The sequence below is a fragment of the Diabrotica virgifera genome, chromosome 2 (assembly GCF_917563875.1).
Source record: "Diabrotica virgifera virgifera chromosome 2, PGI_DIABVI_V3a".
Lineage (NCBI taxonomy): Eukaryota > Metazoa > Arthropoda > Insecta > Coleoptera > Chrysomelidae > Diabrotica > Diabrotica virgifera.
The window spans coordinates 84,174,201-84,193,573 of record NC_065444.1 but is presented as its reverse complement, the minus strand read 5'-3'; the positions used below and the strand labels follow the sequence as shown (position 1 = coordinate 84,193,573).

General features: G+C 33.7%; 1 protein-coding gene across 1 annotated transcript in view; it reads left to right on the top strand.

Annotated features, from left to right (window-relative positions):
* Positions 1-19,373, top strand: part of LOC114328826 (cathepsin L) — a 54,011-nt gene that overhangs the window by 25,695 nt on the left and 8,943 nt on the right. Inside the window, exons 3-5 of the mRNA XM_028277774.2 lie at positions 5,226-5,355; positions 11,584-11,807; positions 14,674-14,859. Of these exons, the coding sequence (XP_028133575.1) occupies positions 5,226-5,355; positions 11,584-11,807; positions 14,674-14,859 (540 nt within the window). The remainder of the gene's footprint in view (positions 1-5,225; positions 5,356-11,583; positions 11,808-14,673; positions 14,860-19,373) is intronic.

Genomic DNA, 19,373 nt, shown 5'->3' with positions numbered 1-19,373 from the left:
AGTTGAATTTATGACTGGTGTAACTAAAGAAAATTTTAAAGTACATAATACATATAAAAATCTGTAGACGTCTGGAAACAATAATAATAATATGCAGTTAAAGAACCAACTTTTGTTACCAGCAACAACGGAATGAAAATAAAAGGAAAACAACAAAAAATAGATCCGGTTAATAAAATGGGTACAGAAAAAACAAAAATATATCGGAATGAACATAGGAAATAGAATTCCCCAATATATCTCAAAGCCGATCATTAATAGCGCGAAGAATTAATGCCTCAAATACAGGTGTCACTGCTATAATATTATACAGTAGAACCCCGTAAATCCGAACCCCGCGAATCCAAACTTTCGGCAAATCCGAACCAACGGAAAGTGAAAAAAATTTAAAAATTCAAGACAAAAACTTAAAAACATGTTTATTATACAGAGTAAATCCAGAAAATTGGACAATGTAGGATTACTAGGACTTTGAAATTTAAAATTTCTTAAAAATAAATATTATACTTTAATATATAGGTTAATAAAGTGTTTATAAAGGTTAAACACAAACTTACTTTGGTTCTCTCGTAGTCAACTTGAGTCCAAAAATATTGTCCACACTCTTGCGAGAACGTTTGGCTACTCAAAATCACAATGAAAGCTTTGAACTACTAGTTAAGGCTAACTTTCGGATAATCCGAACTTTTCGGAATCCGAACAGGCTGTCCCCCCAATTAGTTCGGATTTGCGGGGTTCTACTGTATTATAGAAGATATTGAAGAATGAGTGGGCATTTTATCTATTAAGAAAACAGGATGGGAAAAAGATCCAGATTTTTTGCATACAATTTGTCAGATACTCATCCCTTTTTTTAAATCGAGTTTGCCTATCCGATTCGAACATAATATCCCAGATTCGTAGTTCTCTATTTTTAATTTCTTTATATTTTCTTCTAAAAAATATCCTCCAACATTTTTTTTATAAAAAACAATTAAAAGAATTGGCGTTTAGTTTTACATTTTGTGGTTTTGTTAGTCTTATTGTTGATTTTTTTCTTAAAAACAATATACAATCTATTCCACACACAATAATAATTTAAAAAAGCTTTAATACCAATTTCTACGAAAGGAACAATGAAATACAGGTTTTTATACTATCTAAACATTCCATATTGGAAATTCCATTTCTGTCACAAATAAATTTTATATTACATAATGTATTATGACTGTATAGTCTTAGTTTTTTCAATAAGCTAATACTTCTTGAGTTAATTGCGAGTGAATATGTTCATTTTTCAACAAAAAAAAATACGTTTTTTTGCCGGTTTTTCGCAAATAACTTAAAAATTAAGTATTTTATCGAAAAAATATTCTTATAAAAAATATAGCGTATACAAAAGTAAAAACAGTAGTGGATTAGGTCTGGATCCAGCGTACCAAAAAAAAGTTGATTAATAGCAAGCTGAAAATTTCTTAATAACTTAACGGTGTCTAGTCGAACAAACTTTGATGTATGGGAACACTGGAACAGGGGAAGTTTTAATTGTGGAGCAGGTTAAAAATTTGGAACGTCAGACTACGAAAACGTTCCATGTATTTTGTCGGACAGAACTTGCAATTGATTTGTTACCATTTCATTAAATTCTCATACTCTCATGCAAAAATCAGACTAGTATTTATCACCAACTGGACATTTTAATAAGTTTAACACGAAGAACATGTCAAATGACAGGAATTATATGGGTGATAAATAGCAGTCTGATTTTTGCATGAGAATTTAATGAAACGGTAACAAATCAATTGGAAGTTCTGTCCGACAAAATACATGGGGCGTTTTCGTAATCTGACGTTCCAAATTTTTAAACTGTTCCACAATCAAAACTTCCCCTGTTCCAGTGTTCCCGTACATCAAAGTTTGTCCGACTAGACACCGTTAAGCTATTAACAAATTTTCAGCTTGCTATTAATCAACATTTTTTTGGTACGCGGGATCCAGGCCTATATGTATGAAGTATGTAGATCCAGAATCCATGGTTCTTATTCAACAAATTTCAAATGGAATATTTCAACGTAAACAACCAAAAAACGAAGCACTTCTCGGTGAAAACTCATCACAACTTTAAGAGTGTTAAAAAAGCTTAAATTTTGTTTTTTAAGTTTCTAGTATCAAAATTAAGCAAGTTAAGCTCAAAATAATGTTGGTCCCTTTTTCTCAAAAAAAAAAAATCTTGAAAATCACCCCCCAGTTTGTACTTATGCATTATTTATATAATGATCTGTAATTTTCACTGGTTCACAGTGCTTATATTTCAAAACATTGAGGTTTAAAGTTAAACAGTTTTTTTTAATATCGAAAAAATGTCTTTTTTTTTTTCAAAATAACTTCATTTAAATTATTAGTGATATCAAAAATACTCAAAAATCAAAAGTAAAAAAATATAGGTTTTGCTTTTCCAAATATGTTGGATTTTTGTTTTACTGTAAGACAAAAATTGATTAAGATATGGCTGTTCAAAATTTGCATACACGCGTCATTAGTGACTTGTTCAAGCCCTTTCTACTACAGCCCTTTCATAAATAAGCACTTTATATCGACAAAACTTACAGAGCATATAAACAATGCATAAGTACAGTGGCATGTGAAGCGGTAACGATTAATTTCATTTGGGATGCTAATTAGGAGGTGATTTTCACCAGTTTTTTTTTACCCAAAAAAAGGAATCAACTTTATTTTGAGCGTATCTTGCTTACTTTTAATGCTAGAAACTTTTTTAAAATACAAAAATAAAGGACTAAGTTTTCACTATAAAATATACTTTTCACTATATATATTTCGCTAGGGCATCTATGCCATTTCGTTCGTTGCAATCCGGGACTGCACGCTGGGGTTTGTTTTGGTTGGATCGGGGAGAGCAGCATATGTGCCTCCTGATGAGAGACTAATAAGTTTCGAAACCGGTAGGGGTGCTTGCAGCACTCTCTGATTGGACTAGAATATGGTTCGGATGTATTTTCGTTTTGCAACGAAATTGAAAATGGTTATTCATTTTTGATTTTTTTACAAAAATAAAGCTTTTTTAAACACTTCAAAAGTGCTTTTTGGTTATTTCACGTTGAAATATTCGATTTGGAATTTGACGAACAAGAACAACAACAAGTACAACTTTTTCACTTTTTTATAAGCTATATTTTTACTAAGAATATTTTTTTCAATAAAATATTTACAAATTCTCGACAAAATACTTACTATTTGAGTTATTTGCGTAAAACCGTCTAAAAATGTGATTTTTTGTTGAAAAATGAACATATTCACTCGCAAATAACTCGAAAACTACTGACTCAGTAAAAAACTTTATTGAACAAAAGTTGCTTAGAATTAGTCAATGTATCTACTTCCGGACGTATTTTGACCGTATATTTTTTCATCCCCGAGAAGTGCACCTGAGAGCAAAAGCACACATCGGCACAATATCACTTTTTTTCTTTGACATGTTAGCTATGTGTATGCCAAATTTCATGTCAATCTAAACTCTTCTTTAAAATTCAAAGGTTCTATTTTACCGTGAGTGAATGGTCTATAAGACCCATCGGTGGGTAGAAATTAAAAAAAAAAAACGAATAGTTCTTGAACCATACCAAAATAATTAACAGCTTCTAAGCAAAATTTGCTTGCAAAAAATTACCAAATTGAGGAAATGCTTAGAACATGGAACATAAAATTCCGTTGCAGATAACTGCCTAATTTTGGCTTGAAGTCGGTTGTTTTCCTGACATATTTGAAAGAAGACAAAAGAAAAACTGAGTTTGATTGGAAATCATAAATTCACCTTTCTCTTTTTTCTTTGTCTCCGTTAGCCCTATTTGATTTATTTAACATTTTACATTTTTTTTTAATTACTTCTTAAATAATTCCATATTAATTAATGCATATGAGTGAAACGCGGGCCCTATCAAGTGCGCGGGCCCTTAACGGCCGCCTAATGGTTAATCCGGCGCTGCGTAAAATACGCCAAGTTGTTACATACGACAAGTCAAGCTGTATGAGCGGGCAGTGCCTATCTCGGCCCAAGAAACAGGTAGGTCTTTTAAAAATGTTCCAAGTCGGCGCAAAGATTAAAACTGCCCGATATAAAATATACCAGCTCGGCTCATGGGATATTAATTGTTACTATCAAATAATTTTACATCTCAAATTATAACGTTCACACACTAATAACAATTTTCCTCTTTAATTAAACATTACACTTATACTGGGCTTTAAAGATGTCATTATACTCTATTTTGTCTGAATACTGAACTATTTCGTAGTTAATTGAAAGATAAATTGATTCCACTACGAGGTGTCGAGCGAGTAACATCGTTCTGTATTTTGTCGTGCTTTGTAAAACATAGTGCAAAAACAGTGACATTAGTGTACTTTCAACTAGAAATAAAATGGATAAAGAGCTGAACCTTTACCGTTATACATAGAAGCTAAATTAGGTATAATTTCAAGACAAAAACGTAATTGTTTTTGACTACATGAACAGTGGCGTAGCAGATACCCAAACAGTCAATATGTCTCAAACATCTAACCAAGCTTTATCCTATGTATCAGTAGCGAAATCGATTCCACGGCCAACATTTCCAACGAAGAGAAACTTTTTCTTAAATTCGCAAAGAACCCAAAATTTCTGTACAATATTGAAGGAAGGGGTATTGAGGGTAGGATGTTTTTCTATGTTATTAAGAAACTTTCCCTAATCTATAATTCCAAGATAAAATTTATATTATACATACCTACTAATGCGGTACTATTACCTACCTGTTAATCTTCGAGCCGACCTGGGGTTTTTAAAATGTACATGGGGTATCATAAAGGACTAAAGGATTATAGTGAGCCGAGATGGGAATACCCCGTATGAGCTGAATATGGTCTATTTGGTCGCGTGTTATCTAATAATGAAAACTGGGTTTACTGTTGGTATAGCGAATTGTGCGTTTGGTAGGCCGATTATGCGGACCATAAGTTGCTCTAAGCGCACGAAACACATTCCTCAAAGAACGGCTGAACATTTTCTAGACGCTGTGTCGGGCTAAGATTTTCCAGGAAGAAATTTCCAGGAAAGACAATACTGAATAAAAACCTCAGGTAACACGATTAATGCACAATCTGCCATCAAATCCACGCCGAAAAAGTACCTCTAATTGAATTACCTATTACAAAAACGCAAACAGTTGTATCATATTTTTATCTCTTTGCAGATGACACACAGAAAAAGTTACGAAAGCCCAACCGAGGAAAAGTTCCGTATGAAGATCTTTATGGAAAATAAACATAAAGTTGCCAAACACAACAAGCTCTTTGCTTTGGGATTGGTTTCTTATAAATTAGGTAAGTTAGTACATATTTCAAAATAGAAAAATATATACACCCTGCTACATCCTTCTCTTTGACGTTTTGTCTATAAGGACGCGAATTATTTAATGATTCCCAAATAATCCATCCCAAGTGAAGATGGTTAAATAATTTGTTGAATTATTCTATTTAGGAGGAAAATGTCGACTCATTAATTAATAAATATAAATTACATTTCAAAAAATTTTAAAAGTTTTTACATCTTCTTTTTCTTCTTTTATATAGGCAGTACTGCCTTATTTTCTTCAACGGTGCCTTTCATTCTGCACCTAAGTTGTCATTCCATCTTTTCCTTGGGCGTCCTACAGTTCTCCTGCCTAACGGTGACTTGTCCCTGGCTATTCTTACTATCCTTGATTCAGACATCCTGCTTATGTGCTCATTCGACACTTCTTTTCTGTTCTTTACCCAGGTATTTATATTGTCTACCCTACATATGCTTCTGATTTCCTCACTTCTTACCCTATCCTGTAGTCCTTTTCCAGCAATCCTTCTTAAGATCTTCATTTCGTTGGTTTCCAGATGTCTTCGTGTTTTGCTTGTATCTGGTCTTGTTTCGGCCGTGTATGTCATAACTGACTTATATATTCGGGCCTTTGTTTCCAATCTAGGTGTTTGTTTTTCCAAATTGTGTCGTTTAGGCATCCGGCCGTTCTACTGGCTTTAATTATTTGGTCTTTACCTCTTCTTCGATATTGTTGTCGGCTGATAGATTAATTCCCAGATATTTGAAAGTCATTACTTGTTGTATAATTTGATTGTCTAACTCCAATTTGCATCTTATTGGTTCTTTGGCAATTACTAAGCTTTTTGTTTTTTGGGCTGATATTTTCATGTTCATTTCTTTTGCGTTAATGTTGAACTCGTGCAATAATCTTTGTAGGTCGTCTTCGCACTCTGCTACTAACCCGTTGTCCTAGCTGAACGACAAACGCGACAAGACGCGACGCGAAAATATCAAGTAATGGTTGTATTTGTGTGTGACCTACGTTTTCGGGTTAATCAGTCTACGACAAGACGCGACGAAGTGCGAACTTGTTTTGTTCGCGACCAGACACGACGCACGCAGTGTGACATATCTTAAAGTCAGTAACAGCATCTCTGTAATAGAAATTGGTTTTTGAAAATTACTTATTAACAGTTGAAACTGGGTTTAAAAGCTTCAATGATATAATCGAAAGTATACTCTTTAAACCAACGTGGATTATTTCTTAATTTCGAATATAAATGATGAAATTCTCCAAATTTATTTTGCTCTAAATATTTATATGATATTAATTTGTTGTCTTCCTTCTTCGTTTATGGAATTTTTTTAAAGCTAAGTATTTAGAATATGGCTAAGTATTTAGAAGCGTGGATTATTTATTAATTTCGAATATAAAACAATAAAACTCCAAATTTATTTCGCTCTAAAATACATGATATTTGTTATCTTTCTTCTTCGTTTTTGGAATTTTTTTTAAGCTAAGTATTTAATATGAATTTTCTAGTAGCACTACCGTATACTTCCCCATAGTTAAGAATAGGAATGAATTGACATCGTCACGTTTGTCCTAGATTGAGCGATGCAAAGCGACGCTACATAAGCCACACGTCGCGTGAATTACTGGTCGCATCGTATCGCATCGCACCGCATCGCGTCGCGTCGTTTTCCGTCGCTCACCTAGGACAACGGGTAACACGGTGTCATCAGCGTAACAGAATATTTTTCACAGAACAATCACTTTTAATCACAAACAGAAATGTTTTTTGCTGATACTCCTCAAAAATTAATTTTTTTCGCTAACGCTTTATTAGGGATTATAATTATTTTCACAATCATATAATCGAAAATAATATTTTTCGCGGCGTTCATTGAAAGTTCTACTATTCGCCGCATTTTTCGAAGTTATACTTTTCGTAGGCGGCGGCGATATGTTTTCTATCAGTTTTATGATATCCAGTGGTAAATTTTTGTCATATAGTAGGTGTATCACATCTTTTAATTGGATTCTATCAAACGCTTTCTCTTGGTCTATGAAACAGAAAAAGGCTGGTTTGTTATATTCTAATGATTTCTCCGCTATTTGCCTTATCACAAAAACTGAAAAGTTTTTACATGAAGAATTTAAATAGCTATTTGTATAACAAGGGAGGAAAGTGCTACTTTTCCTCCCGAGAATGAAGTTTACTGCCCGACGCGTAGCGGAGGGCAGTAATCATTCAAGGGAGGAAAAGGTACTTTACTCCCATTTTATACATATGGTTTTTCCACCTTCCTCAAATAACAAGTTATTTTTTCATTTTTACTTAATTTATTTATGTAACTAACCAACAAAATTTATTAGAACTAAAACTAACAAGTAGGTACAATATAACTGTCAACTGTCAAATATAAGTCAAATTATTAATGTAAACATTGTTAAATCAGAATAACAATTTACTGTTTTTCTGCAAAATACATAGTGTTTTTAAATAAACGTTAAAATGTATAGATACGTACGTAATAGAAAATAGATATTGTACAGGGCGTTAATAAGTTATGTTTCATGAATGAAATACCATGACGTCACTTTTACTTTTCCTCCCTAGGGAGGAAAAGTACAACTTTGCTCCGGAACTCCAATCAGGTCCGGAAAAGTATACTTTCGGTAGAGGTAGGTGGAAAAAGATTTTTCCACCTACCTCTACCGAAAGTATACTTTTCCGGACCTGATTGTAGGGAGCAAAGTTGTACTTTTCCTCCCTAGGGAGGAAAATATTTTTCCTCCCTAGGGAGGAAAAGTAAAAGTGACGTCATGATATTTCATTCATGAAATACAACTTATTGACGCCCTGTACAATATCTATTTTTATTACGTAAGTATCTATACATTTTAACGTTTATTTATAAAACACCCTGTATTTTGCACAATGGTAAAAAACAGTAAATTGTTATTTTGATTTAACAATGTTTACATTAATATTTTTGACTTATATTTGACAGTTGACAGTTATATTCCACATACTTGTTAGTTTTAGTTCTAATAAATTTTGTTGGTTAGTTACATAAATAAATTAAGTAAAAACGAAAAAATGACTTGTTATTTGAGGAAGGTGGAAAAACCATATGTATAACATGGGAGTAAAGTGCCTTTTCCTCCCTTGAATGATTACTGCCCTCCGCTACGCGTCGGGCAGTAAACTTCATTCTCGGGAGGAAAAGTAGCACTTTCCTCCCTTGTTATACAAATAGCTATTACATGTTAGCATGCCAGGAGGCTAATAATTATATTCCAACACAAGATTATATCTATACTTCCATGTTACCCTGCGTATCCAACTAATTCCCTCCAGTCCAAACGTCTCAATAAATTCCAACAATTCCTCCCTTTCCAATCTCCGAACCAATTTATTTCTGTATTCACGTAGTACCGAGCATCGCCCCATGAAATGCAGAATATCTTCCACCGCCTCTCATTACACAAATAATACACCTTCCTATCGTCAGGTCTACATTGAGATACAATACACCACTATCTATCTATCTACCGATCTATCTATCTAATCAGCCTTAAACCTCTCATTCCTGGGCATAGTCCTCTCCTATTAATCTCCATTGGTCTCTAATTCTGGGCGATCTGCATCCAGTCCTTTCCTGCCGATCTCTTAAGACAGTTTTACATTACGCTATTTTCATGCTAGACAAGAACCATGCAATTCCTGTGCTAGACGAAAAATTAAAACATGTTCTTCATTTTTCATGCTATTTTGATGCAAGTTGTCAAATGTCATGTTGCCAATATAACAAAATTTACAGTTGAGAATAAAAATTAATCTTCTTGTGTAAATTTAAATGTTATTTATTGGAAGTAATAATAATTTGTGATTTATACTTGAATATATTTAATGTTCGACTGAAATTTCCAAGTGAAAAATCCAAGTTAATGTTTTGGTATATTTCTTTGGTGGGCAACAATGAAATTGGTATCAAAAATTGCACAGAAATAGCTCTGATATAAGAAAGTCAGGCTAGGCAAGAGATATACCATGCAAGACGGACTTGCATAGTATGAGACTTGCATAGCCTTGATGTAAAGCTGCTTTTAAAGTCTTCCGTCCATCTCATGTGGTCTTCCTCTTTTTCTTTTCTGTTCCCATGGTCGCGAGTGTAGAATTGGCTTATTCCATCTTTCATCTTTTTGGTGCAGAGTGTGACTGGCCAAGTTTTGCAACCTGTCTTGATACATCGTTCACCTTTGTTTTTTCTCTGGTCCATGAGTTTCTTTTCCTGTCTTTAAACGATACCCAGCATCTGTCTGTCCATTGCTGAATACTTTCGTACGCATATATTGAGGGTACGTTTTATTTTTTAGAATATAATAATATGATAGTTTACCAAATGATGCCCATGCTAATCTAGTTCTTCTTTTTATTTTTTCTGTTTGATTGTCCCTGTTCAGCTTTACTATCTGTCCCAGGTATATGTATTCTGCCACCTGCTCTAATTTATTCTGTTTGACTACTATTTCTAATTTGTCTTCTTGGTTTGTCATAGTCTTGGTTTTACTATAGTTCATCTCTAGACCCACCTCTGTAGGACAAACCACATCTAATCCTAAATATCCACCTTAAATCATTACACTTCATCACTCATATATAACTCATGTCAATGCCAAGTCCAATTCTGGACCTCGGAGGTAAACTACATTATGTCTTTTCGAGCCACTGTGTTTAGCGTGTGTTTGCAACAAAGTTTACGAGTACTCAGGATGTTAAGAAAAAACTGATATATCCCATAATTGGTTGAAAGACAATATTTTAATGATAATATATAACCAATTTGGATAATCCCACTAATAAAATAAGTTAATTAAAGGAACCTATTAAAAAAACACCATGTCGACATAGTGTAGTTTACCTCAGAGGCCCAGAATTAAATCTCTATAATGATTGCAGAAATTTGATTCAATTGCTCTCTCTCCAATGCTCTTTCCCTTATTCCAGCGCGAATCGCTTCGTATCACCTGTTCTAGCTTATCCACCCACAAATTCCTATCTTCCCACTCTGTATTAAATTCCACTCTGCATCTCTCTCCCAAGTTTTCCCAATCTCTTCTTCAATCATAATTAGCTCTTATCATTTCCTGAAGAAGAAATTTTGGCAGATGTCCTTCCTCATACTCTAGCACTCTCTTGATATAATTATTTTTATGTAACTTCATCGTAAATAGATACACATGCTCTGCAAAGTTTCTAAATCCAACATTTAGTTTAAACAGTAACTCAGAATATTCAACATTTCTTTTATAAAAAAACCTTCTTACCTCCTCAACTTTCTCAAATTCTGCAAGTCCCCAAACTGGAGCTCCATAAGGCAGAATATATCGGACTATCCTTTCAAAAATGCCATGTTTATAGCTGCTCTAACCTCTCGTCTTTTTCGTTAAAGTGGACACTAAAAGATAGCCGCTGTGTTAATTTCACTCCCAAATAGCAATAATTATTAACGACTTTCACTTTCAGCATGTTTCTCCCTTTATTTTCCACTCTTCTTTAATATTTCCACCCCCTTGTCACAGTATAAAGAGGGACAGTAAAAAAATCTCTTCCATGTCGGCACTTTCATTTCAAGAAGGAATACCGGCAGTACGCAATTGGTAATTCACCAGTGGTGGATGCGGGTTTTCCCTGTTAAAAACCGTACGTTTCTATGCGACTAGCAATGCGAGAGTGGGGCAAAAGCGACTGGGAAGATTGCGCGGTCGCTATGCGCGACTAAAGATTTTACTTCCAATTTTTCGGAGAGTGGTTCTACTGTTCTACTGTCCCTCTTTATACTGTGCCCTTGTCTAAACACCATAAGATTTACTCGTCCATGTTGATATTTAAATTCCATAGTCTACAATACTCACCTAATTTATTAACCATTATTTTTTTTTTACTCTTTATCATTACGTGTTCTTGTGTCTGGAGTAATCATATCCCAAGTATGGATTATTACAATTATTATAAACTTATATTACTGTACTGATAAGTTTAGAATATTTTTGTTAATTATTGTTAAATATGTATTATTTTTATTTATAACAAAAAACATCTTGTTTTATATTCTGGTCAACAAACGACTAATGGTTATGGGGGAATAAATATTGTTTGTTTTATGAGGAGAGCTATTTTAAGTAATTACTGTATTTATAAAACATTTCTGAATTTTGAATAATAATCATTTCTGAATTATGCTAGGACTCAACAAATACGCTGATATGCTCCACCACGAATTCATCGATACTCTCAACGGCTTCAACAAAACGAAGAACCTGTTGAGACAATCAGAGTTAGAAGATTCCGTCACTTTCATAAAACCAGCCAACGTAGAGTTACCCTCCGAAGTTGATTGGAGACCAAAGGGTGCCGTTACTGCTGTTAAGGACCAAGGGCATTGCGGATCTTGCTGGAGTTTCAGTGCTGTAAGTTGTGCTTTATTTTTATTTTAATCTTTCGACATGACATAGTTACGAGCTAATGCCAAGGAGTAACTTTAATAGCTTATTTTGTCCCGTATAATTTTGAACTAGATGGACCATATTATATCGCCGCCGCCTACGAAAAGTATAACTCCGAAAAATGCCGTTAAGAGTATAACTTTCAATGAACGCCGCGAAAAATATTATATTCGAATATATAATTGAGAAAATTATAATCCCGAATAAAGTGTTAGCGAAAAAAATTATTTTTTTAGAGTATGAGCAAAAAACATCATTTCTGTTTGTGGGTCCACGAAAATTATAATTACTAAAAAGTTCTCGTTGAAAATAATTATTCTTCGATGAATAACATTGAAAAAAATTATTTCTAATTCTGTATTCATGAAGATTATAACTCCTAATAATGCGCGGTGAAAAGTATGATCCTGAATGAATTAGAGCGAAAAATATTTTTTTGTTCTATACTCTCGAAGACTATAACTTCTAATACGGTGCGGTGATCAGAAAAAGTTCACAATAATTACCTGCAAAAAAAATTAGAATTATTTCTTATTATGTTTCCACGAAAATTAATATTACTAAAAATTTCTCGGCCGAAATAATTACTCTTCGATGAATGACAGCAAAAAAAATCATTTCTATTTCTATGTTTGCAAAGATTATGAATCCAAATAATGCGCGGCGAAAAGAATAATCCTAAAGCGACGGCTAAGACATATTTGGCTTCTTTTCCTAGGACGTTTTGGCATTGTACGGAAATGTAACTTCGTCAATTCACATCAGAAACAACTTAACTTATCACCAATCGATGTAACTTTTCGAGTAGATCATCAGATCTGTATGTGAATGTATGTGTGTGTATGTGGGCGTGCTTGTATGTGTGTGTATGTAATCATAATAATATATTATAATATCCGAAATGGCTGTACAGAATTTAATCTACAAAAGCTTATTCTAAAGGTTTTTGGAGTGATAAAATGATGTACATGCAAAACAATTTTGGTGTTGCCGATTAATTAAATATTTTTAATGTAAATCTTCAAGGAGTTATTTTTTTCGCAAGAACAGAAACGTAAATAATTGTATTCGTCGTCATCTGTTGTTGTTAAGAAGTAGATGTTTTCGTCATAAATATTTTGGGAGTTATGTTCTTCAGGGATGTACAGATAAAAAGAATTATTTTTTGTTGTTCCTGGTCTAAAAATAATTCTTTTCGTCACAAATATTTTTAAATTTATGATCTTCTTGGGCACGTAAATAGCAATAATTATTTTTGCCGACATCTTTAAAGAAGTAATTGTTTTCCCCACACCCTTTTGGAAATTATAGTATTCGCCGGTACATTAACAAAATTATTTTTTTTTGTAGTCACTTATTAAAAAATGATTCCTTCGCTGTAAATCTTCCAGGAATTATTTTTTTCGCGAAAACAGAAAAGGAAATAATTGTTTTCTTCGGCATTTATTAAGAACTAAATATTTTCGTCATAAATATTTTGGGAGTTATAATATTCGCAGACACGCATATAAAAAAAATGTATCGCCAACACTTATCAAAGAGTTATTATTTTCACTGAAAATGTATTAGGAATCACATTGATTATAGGTACCAGCGATATATTTAAACTTTTATTGACCATATCTACTGAATTATCTATAATCATCATCGCCAGTAGCCGTTTTGAGTCCACTAGGTTATAAGCATCACATTAGTAAATCCTCTGCTTTCGGCCTTGAGCCCCTCCAGTAGTGCTAGATGTATACACAATTTTTATGATTTTAAACAAATACACTTCTCCAAGAAATAACGCACCACCTTAAAAATTTGTCATTTTTAATATCTCGAATTTCCTAAACATGTCCGATTTAAGTGATTTTTTTAATATGTTATAGCTTTATTCTTTAACAAAATCGTTGTAATAATATTGTTGCTAGACAGGTAAATTGTCATTGTATACGGACTGTGATTTTTTATCAAAGTTTGCGTGACTCTGTGGAATAATTATTTTTTTTTATACGGTTACAACCATTTACAGAAAAAAAACAATAGATTAAAATATAAATTACATACAATATAGAGAACAAAAAATACATATTATGAATATAAATAAAATATGTTACCAATACAAATTACACATATAATCATACCTAAGGACATTAATTAGTGTGGTCGGAGGACATAAGCAGACAAGTCACTTTTGAGTTTATTATTATTATTATTATTTTTACAGCACAATAAGTCTTAGTTAATGTTTACTAAAACCTGACTCAGGAACTTGCTATAAGTGTAATCTAGCATTTATAAAATACTGAAATTCAAACCCAACTATAGCCTAATGATTTCTTAACATTCTGTTTTTTGATTCATTCGCTTATGTTGGATAACAAAAAAGTTAGGTACTTTAAACAACTAGCTTTATTTTTCATCAATACAGGGTGTTTTTAAATAATTAGGCAAACTTTAAGGGGTAATTCTGCAAGAAAAAATACTGACAGTTTGCTTTATAAACATATGTTCGCAAATGCTTAGTTTCCGAGATAGGGGGTGTTGAAATTTTTCTTTCAAACTGACGATTTCTTTATTACTCTAAAACCGCATGCATGCGATATTCACAGATATGCAAATGAAATTTGGTGGGTTTTAAGAGGTAGTTATTTTACGCATTTTTTGATATACAATTAGGAATTTAATATTTACCATTGGCGCGCATACGGGTAATATGACCCTTATTCAGGAAATTTCAGACATTAAAAATGACCAATTTTTAATGTGAAGCGTTAATTTCTTGCAGAAGTGTATATCGTTCTTTGTGCATCGTTCCTAGTTCAAACTATTCTGTATTTTCTAGACTGGATCTCTCGAAGGACAACACTACAGGAAAACAGGAAAATTGGTTTCCCTTTCTGAACAAAACTTGGTCGACTGCTCTACTAAATTCGGCAACAACGGATGCAATGGGGGTTTAATGGATAACGCCTTTCGTTATATTAAAGCCAACGGTGGTATCGACACTGAAGCAAGCTACAAATATAAGGTAAGTGTCATTCTTTAAATATCTAATGTAAATATAAATATACCTACATGCCCGAGTCGCTGTTTATAATCAAGATGTGATAGCGGTGATGTTTTTCAGCGAAAACTTCGTTTTCATTTATAAATTCACAAAGTGTTCGTTCGTTTGTCCGTCGCCACCCCTGCAATACACGGAGCCGATCTAAACGGCATTTCCGTTTACTTCCATCCGAATCCCAACTATCTTCGAGATAACCGACCTCGAAGTCGAAAAACCAAATTTTTTACTTAAGGCATTTTATGATATATCAATTCAATGTGTTTTTCACGTAAATTACGAATATCATATTGCTACTTAGATGTCTCGTACAGGACCGAATAAAACTATTTACTCCAAAAGAAATTAGAGACGTAATTGCCACCCTAAACCCAAAGAAGGCACCAGGCGAAGATCTGATAACCGCAAAAATGTTAAAAGAAATACCCAAAAAGGGTATAGTTAAACTACTGCACATATTCAATGCAATACTTAGATGTGACTACTGGCCCAAAGCACTCAAAATTGGACAAATAATTATGATACCAAAGCCTGGCAAAAGCCCTCTAGATGTCTCATCATATAGGCCTATCAGCTTATTACCAACAATCTCCAAGTTGCTTGAAAGACTTATCCTAAACAGAATAAATGCAGAAATAAATCCACAAAATTGGATCCCAGATCATCAATTCGGATTTCGACAAAGCCATTCAACGATACAACAATGCCATCGTATAGTCAACGCCATCACCCAGTCACTTGAAAATCGGCAGTACTGCACAGCAGCCTTTATAGACATCAGTCAGGCTTTTGACAAAGTCTGGCATCCAGGCTTGTTATGCAAAATAAAAAGAATTCTCCCAGCAAGTTACTACAACCTACTGAAATCCTACCTACACGAACGGCAGTTTAAAGTAAAAGTTAATGAAGAAGTCTCGGAATGCAAGCCTATTCACTCTGGCGTACCACAAAGGAGCATACTAGGGCCATTATTGTACATACTATATACATATGACTTGCCTACAAATGATAAAACAACCATCGGGACATTTGCAGACGACACTGCTATTTTTGCCAAGCATGACGATCCTATTGCAGCAACACAAAATCTCCCAAGAGCATCTAAACTCACTTGAAATATGGCTGAAGAAGTGGAAGTAAGGTAAACGAAACAAAATCGTCCCATATAACATTCACTCTCCGGACTGGAACCTGCCCACCAGTAACCATCAATCAAATAAAAATACCACAAAGTAATCAAGTCAAATATCTAGGGCTACACTTTGACAATAAACTTAACTGGAAACACCATATAACAAAGAAAAGAATGCAACTTGACCTAAAAACCAAAGAACTTTACTGGCTCATTGGAAGAAAATCCCACCTTTCAATAAAAAACAAATTGGTAATATATACAGCAGTGATAAAGCCAATCTGGACTTATGGCATTGAACTGTGGGGCTGTGCTAGCAAATCCAATACTGTGATTATCCAGAGAGCGCAATCCAAGATATTTCGAGCAATAGTTAATGCACCATGGTATGTATCAAACCAAACTCTACACACAGATCTAAAAATTCCATATGTAACCGAAGTCATCCGAGAAAACAACAGAAAACACCACAACAAACTAGAAGACCATCCTAATCCACTACTTCATCCACTACTGCAACCTGTCCACAATAGAAGACTCAGAAGAAGCTGGCCCTCCGACCTAAGAGGTAACTGAGTAAACATCGCTGGATGTTTACCTCTCCACGTCACCACATTTACAATAATTTAATTTAATGTAAGACCAACAAATTGACTTATAGATGTTTGTTTTATATCTGATTGTCAATAAAGGGAGATAATAAAAAAAAGATATCTCGAACCAAATTCGATATAACCGATCAAATCGAAAAATCGAATTTTGGACTTAAGGAATATGATATTATCATGTAAAGTCAGGATATAATATTGTATTGCATATAAATATACACTAAGCACCAAAATTAACGCACCACCTTAAAAATGGGTAATTTTTGATGTCTCGTATTTCCTAAACCTGTTGTCCGATTTTAGTGATTTTTTTAGTATATTATAGCTTTATTCTTCAAGAATACAGATGTAATAATATTATTGCTAAACAGGTAAGTGTTATTGTATACCGGGTGTAAAAATGATAATGTGTTTTTTCCTCAAAGTTTGGAACACACTGTGGAATATTCTAGCACATATAAAATATTGAAATTAAAACTAAACTGTAGCCTTAGACTTTCTTAACATTTTGCTTTTTGATTTATTCGCCTGTGTTGGATAATAAAAAATTTAGGTACTTTAACAACTAGACATGTTATTCATCAATACAGGGTGTTTCTAAATAAGTGCGACAAGCTTTTAGGGGTAATTCCGCATGAAAAAATAATAACCGTTTGCTTTATAAACAGATGTCCACAAATGCTTCGTTTCCGAGATACGGGATGTTGAATTTTTTCTTATAAACTGATGATTTATTTATTGCTCCAAAACCGGTTGAGATATGCAAATGAAATTTGGTAGATTTTAAGAGGTAGTTAATGCGCATTTTTTGACATACAACTAAGAATTTTATATTCACCATTGGCGTGCATACGGGTATAAATATTTTAGGTACATCCCGTATGCACGCCAATGGCGAATATAAAATTCATAATTGTATATCGAAAAATGCGCAATAACTACCTTTTAAAATCTACCAAATTTCATTTGCATATCTCAACCGGTTTTAGAGCAATAAATAAATCATCAGTTTGTAAGAAAAAATTCAACATCCCGTATCTCAGAAACGCAGAATTTGTGGACATCTGTTTATAAAGCAAACGGTCATTATTTTTTCATGCAAAATTACCCCTGAAAGTTTGTAGCACTTATTTAGAAACACCCTGTATTGATGAATAACATGGCTAGTTGTTAAATCACCTAACTTTTTTATTATCCAACATAGGAGAATGAATCAAAAAGCAGAATGTTAAGAAAGCCTAAGGCTACAGTTGAGTTTTAATTTTAATATTTTATATCCGCTAGAATATTCCACAGGGTGTTCCAAACTTTGAGGAAAAAACACTGTATCATTGTTACACCCGGTATACAATGACACTTACCTGTTTAGCAATAATATTATTACATTGATATTCTTGAAGAATAAAGCTATAATATACTAAAAAAATCACTAAAATCGGACAACAGGTTTAGGAAATACGCGACATCAAAAATGTCCCATTTTTAAGGTGGTGCGTTAATTTTGGTGCTTAGTGTAGTAACATAGAAATGGTGTTTGCTAACCGTAAACAAAGTTTTCGTGATGATGGTGTTCTCATTCTCAGCTTGTTTTAACTGATTTATATGCATACACCCCTTCATTTACGATTTTTTAAAGTAATTTCCTCATAGTTTTACTGTTTTACTATAAACTGATATCGTTTTCAAGTTGGTAGTTATGACTGCATTTCACACGATTGCTATTTTTGTCAGTGTATTCCATTACTGTACTGAAATTCCAAATTCTTTCCTTTTTTATTTTCATTTTTATTATAATTCTTCGCACTGCATATCGACAGTGGTACTTAATGAAATTTAGTGTGCACTCTGTCAACTTTCAGTTATCCATATTATATTTTTTAGGACGCTGTCTGATTTTGACTCGCATTTTGTTTTTTATTTGGGATTTAATTTGTTAATTCATTTTGACAACACTAACATTTTAGTCCAAGAGATGGAAGCGGATTTTGCTTGTGATAAGTAATATGGACAAACTATACGGGGATATGTTGAATTAGTCGTGTACATCACTTTCCCATACGGGAGGAAACCAGAGTGGGGGACGAAGGTAATTATAAGTGGTCAAAGTCGCGGTTTTTATTATTTTGTTTTGTGACGCTCATGATCGAGATAGTGCACCAAAATTTGGGAATAAGTAGGTCATGACGTAACTAAGCAAAATCTCCAGGGGTGGAAACCAGAGTTGGGGATGAGGTTAGTTTTAAGGGGTAAAAGTCGCAGTTTGCATTATTTTTTTTGTGACGCAGCACAACATTTGTCCCCAACGCAGCGTTCCGCCCCTGGAGATTTTAGTTAGTAATGTCATGATCTACTTATTCCCATATTTTGGTGCACTATCTCGGTCACGAACGTCACAAAAATCCCTTAAATTTTTATATTCGCCCCGGCCCCTACCCCTTTGTCCCTCCTCAGCATTCCGTCCCTGGAGATTTTGCTTAGTTACGTGATGATCTACTTATTCCCAAATTTCTCGATCACGAACGTCGTAAAAAATCCCTTATAATTTTTATATTCAACCCTGCTCCCACCCCTTTGTTTCCCCACGCAGGGTTCCGCCCCTGAAAATTTTACTTAGTTACGTCATGATCTACTTATTCCAAATTTTGGTGCACTATCTCGATCATGAGCGTCACAAAACATAATAAAAACCGCGACTTTGACCCCTTATAACTACCTTCGTCTTCCGCTCTGGTTTCCTC